Source organism: Rasamsonia emersonii (genome assembly GCF_000968595.1).
Source record: "Rasamsonia emersonii CBS 393.64 chromosome Unknown ctg1118621760320, whole genome shotgun sequence".
NCBI lineage: Eukaryota > Fungi > Ascomycota > Eurotiomycetes > Eurotiales > Trichocomaceae > Rasamsonia > Rasamsonia emersonii.
The window spans coordinates 1-17,351 of NW_013563081.1; the positions used below are offsets into that span (position 1 = coordinate 1).

Sequence of the window (17,351 nt, forward strand, 5' to 3'; positions counted from 1 at the left end):
ACATGGTCGAGTTCGTCGGTCTCAAAGTGGCCCTTTCTCGCCCACTTGGTGCCGCAGACGAAGGGGCTGGTGCGGAAGAAGATGGCGTCGATCTCCTCCAGTCGTCTGCCCGTCGTCTCCGGGTAGAAGACGAAGACAATCAGCACGAAGGCAAAGTTGCACACGGTGAAGAGCAGATAGCCCCTCCAGCCCAGATTGCTCATGATTGACGGAGTGACCATGACGGTGATGAAGTTATGGATCCAGTTAGATGAGGTGGTGATGGAGTTGCCGATGCTGCGGAGGTGAAGAGGGAGGATCTCGGCGCACTGAGTAAAAAAAAAAGAAATTAGCACCAGCAGAGATACAGAGGAAGGAAAGGGAAAGGTCAGTTTACATATAGCCAGGGGACGGCCAGCCATCCAATTGCGAAGAACGTATAGTACTGGAATGAGTTGTCAGTACAGGTCGTCAGTTAGCTTTTATATTACACAGCTTACCAGGAAGAATGCAACGACACAGACAATCGAAGCGCCAAAGCCGCCATCCCGAATTGTCAGAGACATCGTCAGGAAGCAGCATCCCATGCCGAATGCGCCGATCATCATGCTCCACCTCTTGCCTATTCTGTGTACGATGAAGAAGGGAATGATGGCAGAAGCCAGGTACCCTGCGAAGAGACTGTCAGGATTCGCGACAAAGAGAAAGATTGCAGGTTTAATCAAGGTGACTTCATTTACACAACCCGTTGAATCCCGACAGCAGCAAGGAGAGATTGTGGCTCAGCCCGACACTGGTCTCGAACAGATACGAGATGTAGTATCCAATCGAACAAACGCCCGACCACATAACCATGGCCATCATCCACCAGCCGAGTATGATCCGGCGTAGGTTCTGCGTGTCTCCCATCTTGAACAGATCCCAGAAACCGCTGGCGCCAGCCATCATCTCCAGTTCGAGGGCCTGGTGGATCAGCTTCAGCTCTGTCTGGACCTCCTCATCGTCGTCGTTGGTCACGCCGTGCATGCGCTTCACGATGTGGATAGCTTCCTCGTTACGGTCCTGCATGATGAGCCACCGGGGGGATTCCGGCATGAAGGGGATAATGGCGAGTAACATGACAGCAAAGACCAGTTGGGCTGCGATTGCGAACCGCCACTCGAATTGCCCACCGGCATACGACAGCGCATAGTTCATCCAGTACGATACAGAGGCCCCAGTGCAGACGAGTAGATATTGAAGGGTGCCGAATCTCTCACGTTTTCTCGCTGGGAGGGTTTCAGCCTGCCTGAACACGGAGTCAGTCAGGTGTGTCCCGGCCAAAAAGAAATTCCAAATTACCAGATTGGAATAATCGAGGTATTCAGCCCCGTCCCCAGACCGGACACTATCCGGCCCACGATAAACTGTGGCCTCCCATACGACGCGGTCTGGATGACGGCCCCCGCAACGACGACGATAGTCCCGACAACGATGGGGTATCTTCGCCCGAGCTTCTGACTGAAGACCATGCTGACTGCACAGCCGAAGAAGCATCCCATGTCGTAGATGCTGGCCATCAAGCCCTGCATGAAAGTTGATGGCTGGTCCATGGTGGCAAGGAAGTCGTCCGCGATGAGCACGCCGGACATGAAACCTGGACAGAGAAGTCGTTAGCTTCATTTTTGTCTTGGTTCTGCATTTGCAATTGCATGTATTCTTCTTCTCTGTTTCTTACCTTGATCGTATCCGTACAGCAGATACTGCAGGCCGCACGCTACGGTCACGAACAGACACAGTGCCGTGCCTTGAAGACCCATCCTCTCGAATTTCTCGATATGAGGGGCAATCACTTTCGAAACAAGTAATGTCCTGAGTGAGGAAGCAGGAGGGAAAAAAGAAAGGAAGAGAGAATCCGAGACGTACTGCGTTCACCGTCTCTTCTCCAGGAAGCTCTAGGCCGGTTTATAGAGATATGTAGCTTTCCATCGTGGGGAACAAGAAATAGACATGTCGTTTCACCTACCCCAGATTCCTGGGGTCGGGAAAGAGAACCCCGTGGGGGGTTGAACAAGCGCATACTTACATGGCTAAGGAAATCCCGACCACGCTTGTTTGTTTGCCAGGCCCGTACGGAGTATGTTGCTGGTCTGCCGGTGGATATTGTTTCGTCTGCTCGCTTGGAGCTCGCGTATGATCGTATCGGTTCGGATGGGCCGTTGCCGTCACCTGCTATCGAAATCCATGTCAACATTTAAGCATTTAAGCATTAACTAAACTAGTCTCATTTATGCTTACCTTAGCTAGCTAAATTGGCTAGTTAGTTGCTCGCATATATTGTGGTCATTCGTCAGCAGGTATGGTATCCTTCGATATTTGAGCATCAAGAAATTCACACTGATCGACTTCAAGTACCATCGAATCCGTCCCATCGTGGTCGTTCTGCAATCCAGCGCGAGCATTGCTTCCATCTTAGTGAGCTGGGGTACGGCAGCTAGGACTAGCAGTGAAGACGAATCCGCTAGTAGAAACACGTCCGTCAGGGACTCGGAGAGATATCCGGCACAGGTTGGTGGAGATTTGAGAAACAAGAATCCGGAGGACAACCCGGATCAATAAGGATTGTGAATGAACGTTGGGATCTGCGGGATTCTCTGGCCAGCGGTTAACGGATTGACAAGGTCGAAAGAGAGATCGTGTCGAGGTCCAATCGCTAAGAGTCTGGGATAGGCTCCCCGCCGATAGCCTACTTCCAAGGTAGGCAAGTACATGTACTGTCGGGTCATACTTACAGTAGAACAAGTCTGCCTAATCAATAAATGGATAATTTCCCTTTCTTTCTTTCTTTCTTTTTCTTTTTCGTTCCTCCATCGCTCTTGATTTCCTGATTTTGTATTCCGAAGATAACGAGCGGTCCCCTGGCCGAAGGAGTGACATTCACATGCAAAATCACATGCAAGTGGGGAGCAACATTACTCTTCCTTTCAGCCTAGCTTGGGACAAAAGGACAAAGGCGAAAAAAAAGGCACACATGATTATTTTGTGCAGTCCTTCCGTCATAGACAGCTGCTCGATTCCCCCAAAGCGGTTCTGCCGTACGAAATATATAAAAGCAGTTACATACGTGCAAGTGTATGGCGAGGAATATAGGATAAATCCCGCCTAGAAATGAGATATCGGGAATAATATTCACAATATCCTTAGACATTCCGCTCAGACGAGTCCGGAACCAGGCAAATAAACAGATCGCTTAACTCCACAGTGCGGATATACTGGTATCACGAATCCATGTAACAGAACAGCATTGGGAATATCAACGATAAAAACAAACCCCCGTCTAGTGCATGTACTCTATAAACCGACAGAGTAATACCAGACTCTTCATATCCATATCATGATGTTGCATCATCAAGAGCCGAAAATTTTGTTCATCGCTTTATGGGCTAATTCGACTCCCAGGCTGGATAGCGGTGTTAGCTGGGACGCATACCATCAACAGCAGGGAAAAGGACAGGACATACAAAGTGGCCGCGTTCGCAGGCACCGCTCTTGCCAGAGCAGGTCCGAATCCAGGGAAAAACGCCTTGAACCCTCCGTTGCTGTATATAGAGCGAATCGTTCCGCCAATTGTCGGTCGTCCATCCGCACTCTGCATCCGCGACTTCACCGTATCGACTGGGAACACGGGAATCCACATGGCAACGCCGGCCGCACCGCCTGCGGTCAGAACCGCTGTCAGCGACAGGTCGCCAGTGACGTTCCCGTCGGCGTCCTTGGGCGTCAGGCTGCGCTTGATGTACTCATATGCGGCAAAGTACGCCGCAGAGCCCGGGCTGTCTCGAGCCAGTGTCATGGCACTGCCACGGAACACACTGCGAATTCCACCTTCCTTATACAACTGCCGCACGACGTCCAGACCACCAGAGTACTTGGGCTTCTGACCGGGCGGGGGAGGATTCTGGCCCTGAATCTGCAGCAGCACTTTCACTCGCTCGAATGGGGCCGTGATCAACGTCATTGGGACTGCAGAAAAGGCGCCGGCGGCGGAGATCTGGGCGATGGAGTATTGGGGGACATCATTCTTGACTGGGACCGTCGACAGAGTGCTGACAAGGGTCTTGCCCAAGTCGTAACCCTAGGAGAGGTTAGAACAGCGAGGGTGCGAAGCAGGAGCGTAGAAAGACGGTCGCATGGACATACCCAGAAGCTCACAGCAACTGAAAATAAGAATTTGTTAGTTATTGTTTTACAGCAGCAGAGACTGTCAACTTACACATTGGAGTCACCCCAGCCAAGGGCGCTGACACTCCTGCATAAAGCCCCTGTCCTCAGTCAGCGCCATACATGGCGTCCATTTTCCAGGCAGGAACCCCATACCTTGGCCAGTCCTTCACGAGCCACAGTCTTCTTAACAACATCAATTGCACCCGTGTAGACACCCTTCTCTGCCGTCTGCATGCGGACCTTGACCAGATCGAACGGATGGCCGACAATCACTGCACAGACGCCGCCGACACCGCCTGCTATGAACGAGCGCACTTGGGCAAGGGTCTGCGACACGGGAGCGGTCTCCGTAACAGCAACTTCATCTTTGACCTCTTGTGGGTTGGCCGTGACAGTGGAACTGGACGACATGGTGGGGGAGGAGGGGAAGGAGTTTCCCACGGTGAGCGTCAGCGAGACGGAGGACGGAGGGAGGAGAAGGTCTAGGAACGTCTCGAAGCTCTATAATGGATATCAGTCTATGAGAGGGAGAATTTTCAGCAAGCGGACGTAGAATTATTTAATTGAAGACGGGCGTGGGACTGTCGCGTCCGTATCCTTGCCCGAATGCTGACCGCGAGCTCACGGGCAGCCAACCAGGGCAATGGACCTCGGCTCGGCGCAAGGAGAACGTTGGCCGGGGAGGCCGCCCGTCCACTCGGTCCGACGGGACCAGCACAGGTCGAAAGGAAGATGAGCGAACACATCAGCTCATTAGTGCGAGTGCTGTCGATGACTGGATACGACGCTGCATCTGATCTGACGCTTGTGATTTCTTGGAAGGGGTTCCATAAATCCGGGAGTGGGATCAGAGACTCCGTCCGGAGTGCTCGTGCAATCCGCGTCGACGATTTATCACGGGTGCGGGGAACTCCAGGCGTTTCTCCGCGTTCCACGAAATGCCTTTTTCAAAAAATAAAAATCAAAACTTCCTCGCCTTAGAGACACTTTCTCTCGACGCCAGTCGAATGTCTACGTATCCGGATCCGATCCCATTGTCGAATTGCCTAGGAATCAATTTTATTTAATTCCAGTTTGCTGTTTCCCTTTCTTGCGTGGATTCAGTACAACCGAAAACGCAATGCCAAGGCAGGAGCAGAGAGATAAACCGGTTCGTGATGGCAAAGATAAGGCTAGAGTTACTATTAGTCGGAAGGTCGGCGACGGCGAGGCAGAAAGGGGCTACGCAATGGATAAAAATAGCCTCCGGCCGTTACTAGCATCTACGGAGTACTGGAGGTAATTGTTCAGCACCAATGCTGCCATCATTGCATTTGCTGTACAACGGTGCGAGACTTACCTAGATATCTGCTGAAGAAAATATTTGGAGTTGCAATAAGCAGATAATAAATAAGCCTTGGCTTGAGAAATTGAGATGGTTGCACTGGGACCGGACCAGGCGCCTCTCTGCTTACCAACCCATCCGGGGCATCCGTGTACGACTCAGCCGCAGACATACGGAGCTGCCTAGCCGCAAGAGCCTCTTTAACTTGCAACAACCCCGCCCTGATCTCTATCCATATCCTCTCTTTCCCTAAATTTTTCATATTTCCGTTATCTTGCATTGGATGAGGGAGCCAGGATCATCATGTCGACCCTGAGCTCTGTCACTTACCATCTCGTTCGGCGGGGTCTGGAGGAGAAGCCCTCCGACCCCGACCAGCCTGATCGCCCCTTTCCAGCCTTGGGTTTCACTGTCGTCATTTTGACGGCTCTTCTGATGTTCCTTATCTGCTCTTACGTATGTGTTCTCGTGCTGTGCTTGATCCTTTTCACTGTCCTAACTTCATACCTGGGATTTCTAGATCGATTACACTTTTGGAAAGGTCGTGGCGACGCTCGCTGCTATCGAGGATCCTAACCCCGACGTCTACGTCCGTATCGATGCGGATGTCAATGCTCCTAAGTCTGACGATGATGATGAGAATGACCCCGAGGTTCCAGCTCCGCAATCCAAGCCCATTACCAGCTCGTTGCGGACTACCATCGCCCATTTGCGTGCCCGCGCCGGCCGTTGGTCTCAGCTACGTGGCCTACGCATGTACCTGCTGACCAGGGTGGCCACCAGACTCATTACATCTCCACTGTCTGCAATTCTAGGTGGCTTCTTTGTCAGTCATGTCATCGCAAGGTTTGTGGCGGAGATCGTCCTCGCCAACTTGACGATGGCATGGGTTCATATTGTCATCTCTGAGCCGTCCACCAAACGCTTCTTCCAGCGTATCCCTGGTCGTAAAACCTGGATCAAGATTGCCCCGGTGGCCGCCCTCCGCTCCCTCGCTTCTCAGTTCACCATGTTCATCCCCTTGATCGTTGGCTACTCCACGAAAGTCCTCAAGAATGGCGGCGCGGTGAACCCGGCAGTGCCCTCGGACGAGCTTCCTCCAACAAATGTCGTCGCAGGAACCCTGGGTGTTGCTGCCCTCAACCTGGTCCTATACCTGCTGGTTGACATGCCAGCGCATGTGACCTTCATCCGTGTCGCGGCTTCGATGCTGCCTGAAGATGACGAGACGATCGTACCCTTTGACCGTACATTTGGCGGTAAAGTCACCCCGGAGATTGTGGGTGGTGCGGGCAAGATCGGAATCGTCGATGCCTGGCGGTCTTTCGACTGGGCTTCCCGGGTGCGTTTTGTGAAGGTGGTGGGCAAAGTCTTCTTGATGGTGGCTGCCGTGGCTCTAGTGTTTAGCTTCATCCTGGGCCTCGAGGCGTACTTCCTCCTGGGAGATGCCGTCAACAAGACTTTTGCCTCCATGTAAACTGGTACCCACTTAGTGCTTAAGCATGCCGTCTGGGACCTGAACTTTGGCGATTCTTCTCTGGTCGAAGACCGGCAGAAGGTGGGTGAAGGTTCCGCTCATGGAGATGATACGCTGGAATTTTCGGCTTTCTGTTTATCAAGAGGTTCCCATTCTGTTCCTGTCGGTCTTTGTAGTAACTTGACAGGTAGATAGTATATATCGGTATATATGACATACGGTTCAGCAGATTTGATTTCGTAATAATGTTTTCGCATGCCTAAGCTCTGTATATATGGAAAAAATCGCGGGCACAAACGTCATCCCGCATTTCCGCTCGGGCGGGCCGATCTCAAAATGCCATCGTGGATGATGATGATCGCCTGGACTGGCGGTGGCGGCTGATCACCTCACGGGGCGGTGGCGGTGGGCAAAAAGCGAACGAGACGCTTCCGGTCTCAACGCTCGGAAGAGACCCCGCGGCAGTCACTACTATCACCACCACCGCTAGCAGTCACCACCGACCTGCCTTTGCTACCTCCGGCGCGCTCTCTTGTTCCTTCTACCATCTCATTTATCCAGAGCCTATCCGCTCGTAGCCGTCGATCTGTAAGATCACGGAGGCCTGAAGAACGCTCACTCTTCACACTCTTGAATCTCAGTCTCTCCGCCACATCACAACCCCTCCTGCGAGCTCTTGATCAAAATGGCGTCAACGCCGGCCGGGCGTATGCTGACCCGCCAACTGCAGCAGATGCAGTCGGCTAAGGATATTCCGGGGATCAGCTGTGGCCTGGTGGACAACAACATCTTCGAGTGGGAGGTCATGCTCATGATCTCGGATGAGTGCAAGTACTATGGCGGTATGCATTACACCCCGTCGGCGACTATCACTCTCTCACAGGATGCATATGCTAACGGGCCGTTGATTTACTCGTATAGGTGGTTTTTTCCGTGCCCGCCTCTCCTTCCCACCGGAGTACCCTCACATGCCTCCCAAGATGAAATTTGAGACGCCCATCTTTCACCCCAACAGTACGTGAACTACCCCCATATCCCGGTTTTCTCCCGTCGATTGTACTTTGGGAAACTAACCTGCGTTCTGCACATACAGTCTATCCTAACGGCGAAGTCTGCATCTCGATTCTTCACCCCCCGGAAGAAGACAAGTACGGCTATGAGTCGGCTGCGGAGCGTTGGTCGCCAGTGCAGACGCCAGAGACTATCCTTATTTCCGTCATCTCCATGCTTTCCAGCCCCAACGATGAGAGTCCTGCGAATGTCGAAGCTGCCCGTCTGTGGCGAGAGGACCCTAAGGAATTCAAGAGACGCGTGAGGAAGTGTGTCCGAGAGAGTCTGGGAGAGGATTAATGCGGCTTTCTGGCAGAAAGAGATACGGCGTTGGTAGTAGAAATTCATCGATGTCTCGCCATGGTTTGACTCACCCGAGCATGTTTGGGATGTGCCATGACAGCAGCTGGGCAATCTCGGAGCTGTGACGGGGAAAGGTCGCATTGGGTGCATTCCCATCGAGGACGGAGTGTTCGGTATTTGATTTTGCATCTTTCTGGTCTATGGAGGCGTCTGCGTTGCCCTCTTTATTTCATGACTGATGCCTACTGATGTGTTTGCTTGCTTGCTTTCTTTTTTTTCCCCGCTACTTCACCTGTCTCGTTCTTGAGCTGGAATGGCGTTACTGCTTGGCTTTTCGCACTGCAGCTAGGACTTCAGTTATCTTAGGGCCTGTTTCATATCTTGCATCTAACAACTGGTGCTTTTTCGTTGAATCTCTTGACATTTTCAATCCCGAATTATTTAACATCTGAAGGCTTTCTGGCTAGACATACATTCTTAAGTTTTAGTTATTTCCAATCCCAATTCCATGCTTTCATTTCCGTAGCGTTGGGGAGATATGGTCTGGCGGTCTTGCTGCACTCGACCCCAGCACTGTCATACGTAACTCAGATCTAAGCTCCGGCATCTTTCTTTATGGTCACCTGTAGGTAGACCGGCTGGTATGCTGTAAGTGAATAATGGTAATATTGTAAGCAAGGCTAGGCAAGAATCCGGCCAAAAGGGGTAGTTAGTGATATCGAGGTCCATTTGGATCCTATATTATCTGACAGTAGGGTCTTGAAACTATTGTAAATCGAGCGAATCAGAAAAAATTATACTAATTCCTAAAGGAAAAGGGAAATCTACGAATAGTGGCTATTGGATTAGAATTCATTCTGCACTATTGTTGACTAGCATCAATAGGCCCTTTGCAACCAGTGAATGACCAGATGCGGATAGAAAACGACGCCAAGCCTTTTTTGCTGTATACTCCAGAGTATACTTTCAGAGTGTTTTCTGCCGCCTCGACAAACACAACAACTCTGGACCAGTCTGTCGGATATTTGTGCACTTTCAGGATGTGGACTTTTCTCACGTAAATTCACAATGGCTGAACCGGTCGAGCTTCAATTGTTTCCATCTTGCTATTCCTGCCTGGCGTGGTCCGCGGACGGCGAGCTGGCTGTCGCGGCGGGAGAGAATGTCCACTTCCTAGTAAGTACATCCTAATAACAACAGACACCTTGATGATGATAAAGTAGAAAAGAACGCCGCTGACTTCTGCCAACAGACCCCTAATATTACAAGTCGTAGTGCAGGCACTGCGCAGTCTACGGGGAAGCCGAGCCCGTGGCTGTTCACGCGCGTCCGCGTGAATATGTTCACCAACAAGGAGTGGGAAATGACCTGGCCACAGACTCGCGATCACTTCTCGGTTGGAGCCGAACAGTCCATCAGTACGGTCGCGGCTCTCTCGTGGTCGCCGCCAGGATTGGCTAAGCACCGACGCTGTCTCCTGGGTGTCCTGACCTCCAATTTGGTCCTGTCTTTCTACGAACCTGTCGGGCCGCAGGGGAAATGGACTCGAGTCGCGATTGCGTCCAATGCCCTTGCGCAGTACTTCTCGTCGCAGTCCATCGCTGACCCGGGACTCAAGCTTCGCAAGAAGCGAATCCGCTCGTTTGCGTGGTGCCCGCCGCTCAAAGACCCTGCGTTGACGGAGGGAGCCGGCGCATCCGACGATGCCATTTTATCGCTAGAACAGCGCTGGGGTCGGTACTTGCTTGCAGTTACCAACGATGATAATGATTTTATCATCCTTGAGATCAAGCGTCGGCAGGGGAAATCAGCTTCTGGAAGCCCCTACACCATCGAGGCCCTCTCACATATCTCAATTCATGACCCTGTTGGGAAATTTCCCATGATCGCAGGCGGATCGTTGTTTGCCAAGGAAATGAAGTCTAGAGCTCGAGTGTGTCACATTTCGTGTGGGCCATGGATCCGCCAGTCATCCTATGGAGACAAGGATGCATTATCATCGAGAGCAATTGTCGGAGCGATCTATGGCTCTAAACTCAAGCTCATAGACTTGGATGCGCGTTCCGTGTCAGGTGATCGTGTTGAAGTGCGCATTGCTGACAGGGCCGAGTTCTCTGTACCCGGTTGCAAGCTCGAAGATGTCAATTTCACGGGACCACTTCAGTGGGTGTTCGACGTATGTGATGACCTCTCTCTTTCAATCCATTAATTGCTGGACTAAATTAACTTGTTTCAGGAACAATCTTCTTCGATCGTCTTGGCCGCCGGTATTTTCGTTGGACGAGCCATACTGACTCTGTCAGAAGAGGTGTACACAGGCAAAGACACACAAAACAAGGGCGTCGCATTCTCTCAGCGGCTGTTCTCAGACGACAGAGGCGATGGCGCAGACAGTGTCAGTCAAAAAGATCATTCTCGATACTGGGAGCCGATAAGTTGTGAGTTTACCCTTGCACTCATTCCGCCTTTTTTTTTTACTAACAAACAGATACAGCAATCACTGTCGTAAACGACAAGAACGGCAAACCAGATACTCTGCACTTGAGCACAGTCGGAGCCTGGGCAGAGGCGTCTCCCTGCTCAACGCTCCAAGAAGGACAGATCCTTCATCCTGAATGGAAGAAGCAAGTCGAGGATTTCCGCGAGCGGTTCGATATCGACCGTGACTTGGGCGGTCTAGCAGTTGCTCGGACCTGGGGACTGGCTACGTATCGCGGTTGGATCGTGGCGGCCTTCACCATGCACCCGGGTGATATGGTCGAGTATACGACGGCCGCAGAGGAGCGGACCACGCTCGTCTTCTCTGCGGCAGCACCAGACATCAGCGCAACGGACGGCCCACTACCGGAGATGCCAAACTTGACGGAAGAGCACTTCCGGAAACAGCGGGAAGGAATCTTGCGGTTTATCCTCAGCCATGCCGCTTCGGAAGAGAAAGGATTACGGAATATTAGTATCGATCTGCGATCTGCAAAACTCGTCTACGCAGCAGCAGCATGCTCGATCGTCGAGCATCGAAACGAAGAATTGCTCTCCCTCGCGCGGCAAGCTCTCGAACGACTATCAACCTCATGTGGTGGCACCGATCTGAGCGACGAGATATCGAAGTGCTCCCCTACCGCGTTTGTCGACTCCGCTCCAACCATTGCATCCAAGTCTGCCGATGTGCTGCTTAACGGTCCCGGAGGCAGAATTTTCGAGAAATGCGAGATATGCGGTTCCGGAATCGAATGGTACTCTGTGCCAGAGGCGCAATGCACAGCGGGGCATCTTTTCGGTAAGTTGTTGGTCCGAACCATCATCTATATATCTTACTACTACAAAGTTTTTGCCTGGCTGGAGGGAAGCTAATTCGTGGTGGCACTTAATAGTACGATGTGCGATGACCTTCCTGGCTATTCAGGAGCCTGGCGTCTCGAAATTCTGCTCTCTGTGCGGAACGGAGTTCTTGGATATCTCCGACGACAGGGAAGAGGAAGAGGCTACGGCCGATGCTGCGAACGGCGCAGGCAAAGATGATACCGGCGGGAAAGAGCAAGAGAAGTCGGAGAAAGGTTCACTGTCCCTATACGAAAGGGTGATCGAATTCTTTGATACTTGTCCTTACTGTGGCGGCAAATTTCGCGATTCGTGAACATAGAAGTCTATCATTTTCTTCCTCTCAAGGGTCAGGCTTCTACAAGTCCCAAGAGCTTACCCGCGACTGGATCCCATTCTTGATCCCAGCGATGAGAGCTCTCCTTTTGAGCACCAGCACGAAGCTTCTCGAGTTCGGCCGGGTTGCCAAACAGGTCAACTAAATGGTCGGCCAGCTCCTGCGAGCTCCCGAATCCTCGTCCGTTCACACCTTCAGTGACAAGTTCGGGCCACGCCTCGAAACGATTCCATCCGACCACTGGGAGACCGGCCCCGAACATGTCCACAACCTTCATTGGCAGATCCACGCCGCTGCTGCTGGTGTGCAGGCTCACGCCCAGCGACGCGGAACCGAGAAGCCTGGCATAGTCATGGGTGCTAAGCCAAGCTGTCCTAATGGTCACCTTTTGGAGTTTACCGGCCTTCTCTCGGTCAGAGATTTCCTTCAGATACATTTCTTTTTGGGGCCCTTTGCCAGTAATAATGGCCAAAATCTTTGGGAGAGACGGTTTGCTGGTGGAAGCAATCTCTGAATATCGACAGAGAGCATCAATGAAGACAGAAAAATCCTCATCAGCCGTCCAGGACGTTGAGCTGACGAGAACGCGAACATCTCCGGCCTCCAATAAGGACCTGACCGTGGCTGACTCCGGCAAGGAGACAAGGAACTTTAACCGTTCCTCGTCATCCAAAATGGGCTTCAAATGGTTGGCAGGCCTATCATGAAGAGGCAAAATAGAGGCCTTGATTGGGAATTGGGACTTTAAGACACAGGCCATTGCCCTGGTCACACAAAGGTGTGCCGTTGCAGTGGAGCAAAAAGTCTTTTCATACCACTTTGATATCTTCACTAGAGGGTGGTTTTCGCCCAGTTTCAATGCGAGGATTGAGTACCCGAAATTGTGCCAGTCGATGACTAGATTGGTGCGTCTGAGAAAGCAGACAAGAGAGGCGATCGCGAGGGTCGGAATGGAAGGAGGGTTCTGGGAGCAAAAGATCTCAGCAAAAGCGCCGGTATCATGGTTGTATTAGAAGGAATAGGGGCATCGCAGGGCCGCCTTTCTCCCGAAACGGACTCGAGCAAACAAGATGCAGGCGAACTGACCTGGACCAGCAGCCATTTGGCTGGCTTTGTGCGATATGCGAGACAGCTCCATAAGGAGGCGATCTGGAACAGGACCTTCAAGGGTCCAAAGAGGAGGAAAAGAAGTTTGTTGCTTGTTTGTAGGAAGGCAGGGTGCGGAGGGAGAGGGACGATGGATATTCTCTCGTTGGATATGATATCTGGGTGTGGATCGGACTCTACAATGTAGATTAATAACCACTATTCAGAGGACAGAGAAAAGAAATGGGATCCTTGGCTGACCATGATACCCGATAAGATCTACATAGCCGCCTCGTCGCGCAATGCTCAGAGCATGGTACTGCATTCGCGGGCTGCGACCAATGTCTCCCAGAACAAGGATCTGCACAGAGACCTTGGATTTGTCGCGCGCACTCGTACTGTCTTTCTGGGCCGCTTGAGAGCCATACTGCGACGGGAGAAGTAAGATGATGACTGTCAACAGGCTGGACAGCCAGAATGCAATGCTGATGTAAGTCTCGATCATCTCGTTACAGTCCGGTCCGCATTGTACAGTCAGGTAATCGTTTCCAGGTCATTGGCACCTGGAACAACAGTCCTGCACAAACGCAATATGGTCTGGAATAGAATTCTTGATAGCTCGAGCAGCGCAGGTCGATCTCTGCAAGGGAGATGCAATTATCGCTAGCTCTCGCTGGCAATCTCGGAAGGGGTAATCCTCCGATCCGCGCGGGCCTTATCGACTGGCCGTGCGCGACGCCCCTTTTTGTGGCTACAGAAGACTCGGGCAGGCTTCCCAGTTACGGAAACTTCTTTTGCGGGCTCTCACCCACCGTCGAGCAGAGTGCGGATTCCGGAGTGCCTGGCTGTGTGTCAGGAAGGGGGTACTGACGCCGAGACACTCCGGCTCGTTTCTCAGTCAATTGACAGTGCGCGGCGCGCTCCGTCCTGTTGCGAGTTCTAGGCCCGAGGCTCCTACCGTCCTATCTAGCTGTGATCGACACTCCGTGTTGAGCCTCCGAGCACTTTGTCCCCGCGCCGCCTCTAGACCCTGACCTCCGCAAAGTCAAACCCACCGATGTCGTTATCAGATCGAGCAATTCTCTGGTCCTGTTGACAAGTCAACAGGGTATCCCGCCCTCATGTCGACTGCGTCCACCATGTCGAGTGTCACCTCGCAAGGCCGTGGCCATCGCCGCGGCCACAACCGTTCTGGCGGCTGGACTCAGATTCCCCAGATCCCCAGTGTCGTCGCGACGTCAGCGCCGGGTGAACAAGAGTCGCAGCAGGAACCGTCACAGCCTGATCATCCCTCCGAGCAGACCAATGGCCAGGTGCCGGGCTGGACGTTGCCCACCGCTGCGAGCGCTGCCCATCACCACCGTACCCCTTCCCACAGCCATAGTCACTCTCACACGTCTTTATCCGATGGTCATCTGCCAGGTGACGCTTCTGCGACCACTACGAAGGCGGATGAGGCTGCAGATGGTTTTCTGGGAAGCTCAGGACCCTCGACCAGTTTTGTGACTCCGTTTCAAACGTCTGGGAGCGATGTGCCGTTGAGGTAGGTAGACCGGTCGTCGCGTTTGAGTATTCTGTTCTCTGACCGATATATAGTTATGAAATTGTAACTGGGACGCTCACAGTATTGCCATGGGTGGCCCTGTCGTGGTACACGAGGCTGTACACAGAGCCCACCTCGCACAAGCTATATCGGATGCTCAAGGCCGCAGCGGCAAGAGCCTCTTGGTTCCGAACGTATTCAACCGAAACTAAGGTGGATGCAGTCTGGTGGAGAACGATGGTCATGGTCTCGGCTACGATGCTGTTAATAGGTTCTTGGTCCTTGCTGCGACGCAGACGAGCAGGCCAGGCTCTACCGGATATGTCCAGTCTGGACCTTAGTTGGGCGGCTGGACAAACAGCTCTGACAAGAATTGTCTCACTGGGACTGCCAATCTATGCCGCGATGATCATCGGGGCTCCAATGGTGGCTCTTGCGTTTACTTTGACCTTTGCCGTCGGCTTGCCAACGATATTTGACCGCAGCGGGAAAATGGGAGCTGCGCGGGAACGCCTCGGGCATAAAAAGGCCTCACTGCTTGTGCTGTCGACGTTCATAGTACTGAATGTCCTGGGATATGACACACCGGTAGATACCAAGCCGCTTAGAGGGTACATAGCTTTGTTTGCCTCAATTTTCCTTCTCCGGCCTCCTTTTTCTAGTGCTCGAGACGCTGTTCCAGTTGCCTCCCAACCGAAGATCGACTCACTTGCCAAAGTCGCTAATGGCGCAGCCTTTCTCGTTAACCAGCAGACCTCTGCCGTGTCAACCTGCCCTCTAGTTGCATCCGTCGAGGATATCCAGCTGACGTTGGTTTCGGGGGCATTGCTGGCCGCCCTGACCGTGCTGCTCTCCCCTTTCAGTGGTGCGCTCTACGCATTTGAAGCCACTGACTTTATCTCGACTTTGATCACGGCGGCCTGTTTTACGGTATCGCTGATGTTGTCATCTCCGTCAAGCCTGCACACTCGCCAGAAGTTGGGTCATGTCGCCGCATCCGTCTTGGTCATTGCCTTCAGCGCCCTACCGCACTTCGAGAGCAGTCGCGTGCTTTGCCTGACCTGGATCGCTGTAGCTGTGCTTTCGTATTTTGCGGCAACTTTCGATGATGCCAAACGTGGCCATGCGTCCCACGGTCACTCAGAGGCCGAGCTCTCGGCCGTGACCAAGTTTTTGCTCCGACACGGAGAGTCTTACCCACTAATCCACAGCATTTTGAAAGAAGATGATTCCCGTAGAATCTTCTACTTCATGAGGTATGTCGAGCCGCTGTGTTGGTCTGCCGGTGCTGATTGGTGTTAGTCTCAATTTTGCATTTATGCTCGTGCAGCTTTGCTACGGCTATATTACAGGATCTCTTGGCCTTCTCAGCGATAGTATTCACATGTTTTTTGACTGCCTCGCCCTTGTTGTTGGGCTCTGTGCCGCTGTAATGAGCAAGTGGCCCCCTAGTACCAGATTTCCCTACGGGTATGGCAAGGTGGACACGCTTTCGGGCTTCGCCAACGGCGTCTTCCTCATGATTATCAGCGTGGAGATTGTCTATGAAGCCGTTGAGAGACTGCTCTCTGGTAGCGAGATGCATCGCATCCAGGAACTCTTGGTCGTCAGCATTGCAGGTCTCGCTGTCAATCTTGTGGGCATCGTGGCGTTTGATCACGGGCACCATGGCCATTCGCATGGCGGACATGGGCACGGCCACGATCATGGTCATGGCCATGGTCACTCTCATGGTAATGAAAACATGCACGGGATTTTCTTGCACATTCTCGCGGACACTCTGGGCTCGGTTGCTGTCGTGATCTCGACAATCCTCGTTCATTACTATGGTTGGGCTGGCTTTGATCCTATCGCGTCGTGTGTCATTGCTATTCTGATCTTTGCGTCGGCTGTTCCTCTGGTCAGCAGCACCGCGAAAACCTTGCTTCTAACTCTGCCGGCCGACGTGGAATACAACCTCCGCGACACCCTGGCAGGGGTCAGTACCCTGAGGGGTGTTGTTGGATATACGGTTCCGAAATTTTGGCTAGACGACACTGCAGTCGGAACCTCAACAGGACATGATCATGGCCATGACCACGGGCCTTCCCACGGTCACTCCAACAGCCACGACCTTTGCCAACATCGACATCTCGATCATCATGATCACCATCATCACCTCCATGATCATCATGATCATGACCACGACCACAAATCAAACAGTCAGCGCGTTCTTGGCGTGATTCACGTCATTGCGTCTCGAGGTGCGGATCTAGAAGACGTCCGACGGCGAACGGTCGACTTCCTTCGCGAGAAGAACATGGATATTGTTGTTCAAGTGGAGCGAGAAGGCGAAGGTCGCTGTTGGTGCGGATCCGGGACCAAGAGTTCTTAGAAGAGGAGGCATGGATATCAGAAGAAAGGGGCATGTTGTGTGTCCAATCAATTCAAATGTGAATATTGGATCTTTTGCCTCTTTTTTTTTTGTTTTCTGTACATCTTGGAATGAAAGATCAGTTGCGGATGAAAATCAGGGATCAGCTACGGGATGCGAATTGATACCCGTCCTATTTATTATTTTTTTTTGTTGTATCTTTTTTTTTCCTGTGTCAATGAGAATTGCGATAAATCAATCGCCTTGTGGACTCCCTACTGATCTGACGTACATGTAATGTATATACATATACAGAGACACAGTTCATACATTTTCATCCAAAGAAAAAATATCGAGCTGCTCATTTCTAGCATCCAG

The 17,351-nt window shown here is 52.2% G+C and overlaps 6 protein-coding genes across 6 annotated transcripts; 4 read left to right on the forward strand and 2 right to left on the reverse strand.

Annotated features, from left to right (window-relative positions):
- Positions 1-711: 711 nt before the first annotated feature.
- On the reverse strand, positions 712-4,593 carry T310_5709 (Carnitine/acyl carnitine carrier; the record flags this gene model as incomplete). The annotated part of the gene is made up of 13 exons (XM_013471404.1): positions 712-1,267; positions 1,321-1,615; positions 1,697-1,810; positions 1,885-1,913; positions 2,045-2,187; positions 2,257-2,265; positions 2,751-2,876; positions 3,083-3,120; positions 3,290-3,309; positions 3,480-4,093; positions 4,159-4,175; positions 4,232-4,280; positions 4,336-4,593. The coding sequence occupies 13 exons, from the start codon at positions 4,591-4,593 to the stop codon at positions 712-714; spliced, it is 2,268 nt and encodes a 755-aa protein (XP_013326858.1).
- Positions 4,594-5,809: 1,216 nt separating this feature from the next.
- T310_5710 (uncharacterized protein) lies at positions 5,810-6,983 on the forward strand (the record flags this gene model as incomplete). The annotated part of the gene is made up of 2 exons (XM_013471405.1): positions 5,810-5,962; positions 6,027-6,983. The coding sequence occupies 2 exons, from the start codon at positions 5,810-5,812 to the stop codon at positions 6,981-6,983; spliced, it is 1,110 nt and encodes a 369-aa protein (XP_013326859.1).
- Positions 6,984-7,668: 685 nt separating this feature from the next.
- Positions 7,669-9,045, forward strand: T310_5711 (Ubiquitin--protein ligase; the record flags this gene model as incomplete). Its single annotated transcript, XM_013471406.1, has 5 exons — positions 7,669-7,825; positions 7,905-7,997; positions 8,077-8,302; positions 8,928-8,984; positions 9,021-9,045. The coding sequence occupies 5 exons, from the start codon at positions 7,669-7,671 to the stop codon at positions 9,043-9,045; spliced, it is 558 nt and encodes a 185-aa protein (XP_013326860.1).
- Positions 9,046-9,404: 359 nt separating this feature from the next.
- On the forward strand, positions 9,405-11,687 carry T310_5712 (Uncharacterized protein; the record flags this gene model as incomplete). Its single annotated transcript, XM_013471407.1, has 5 exons — positions 9,405-9,512; positions 9,589-10,512; positions 10,573-10,774; positions 10,831-11,613; positions 11,662-11,687. The coding sequence occupies 5 exons, from the start codon at positions 9,405-9,407 to the stop codon at positions 11,685-11,687; spliced, it is 2,043 nt and encodes a 680-aa protein (XP_013326861.1).
- Positions 11,688-12,004: 317 nt separating this feature from the next.
- Positions 12,005-13,582, reverse strand: T310_5713 (Chitobiosyldiphosphodolichol beta-mannosyltransferase; the record flags this gene model as incomplete). The annotated part of the gene is made up of 3 exons (XM_013471408.1): positions 12,005-12,955; positions 13,078-13,274; positions 13,339-13,582. The coding sequence occupies 3 exons, from the start codon at positions 13,580-13,582 to the stop codon at positions 12,005-12,007; spliced, it is 1,392 nt and encodes a 463-aa protein (XP_013326862.1).
- T310_5714 (Zinc transporter (Msc2)) lies at positions 13,340-16,994 on the forward strand (the record flags this gene model as incomplete). Its single annotated transcript, XM_013471409.1, has 6 exons — positions 13,340-13,393; positions 13,541-13,567; positions 13,696-13,924; positions 14,185-14,620; positions 14,674-15,876; positions 15,923-16,994. The coding sequence occupies 6 exons, from the start codon at positions 13,340-13,342 to the stop codon at positions 16,992-16,994; spliced, it is 3,021 nt and encodes a 1,006-aa protein (XP_013326863.1).
- Positions 16,995-17,351: the final 357 nt, after the last annotated feature.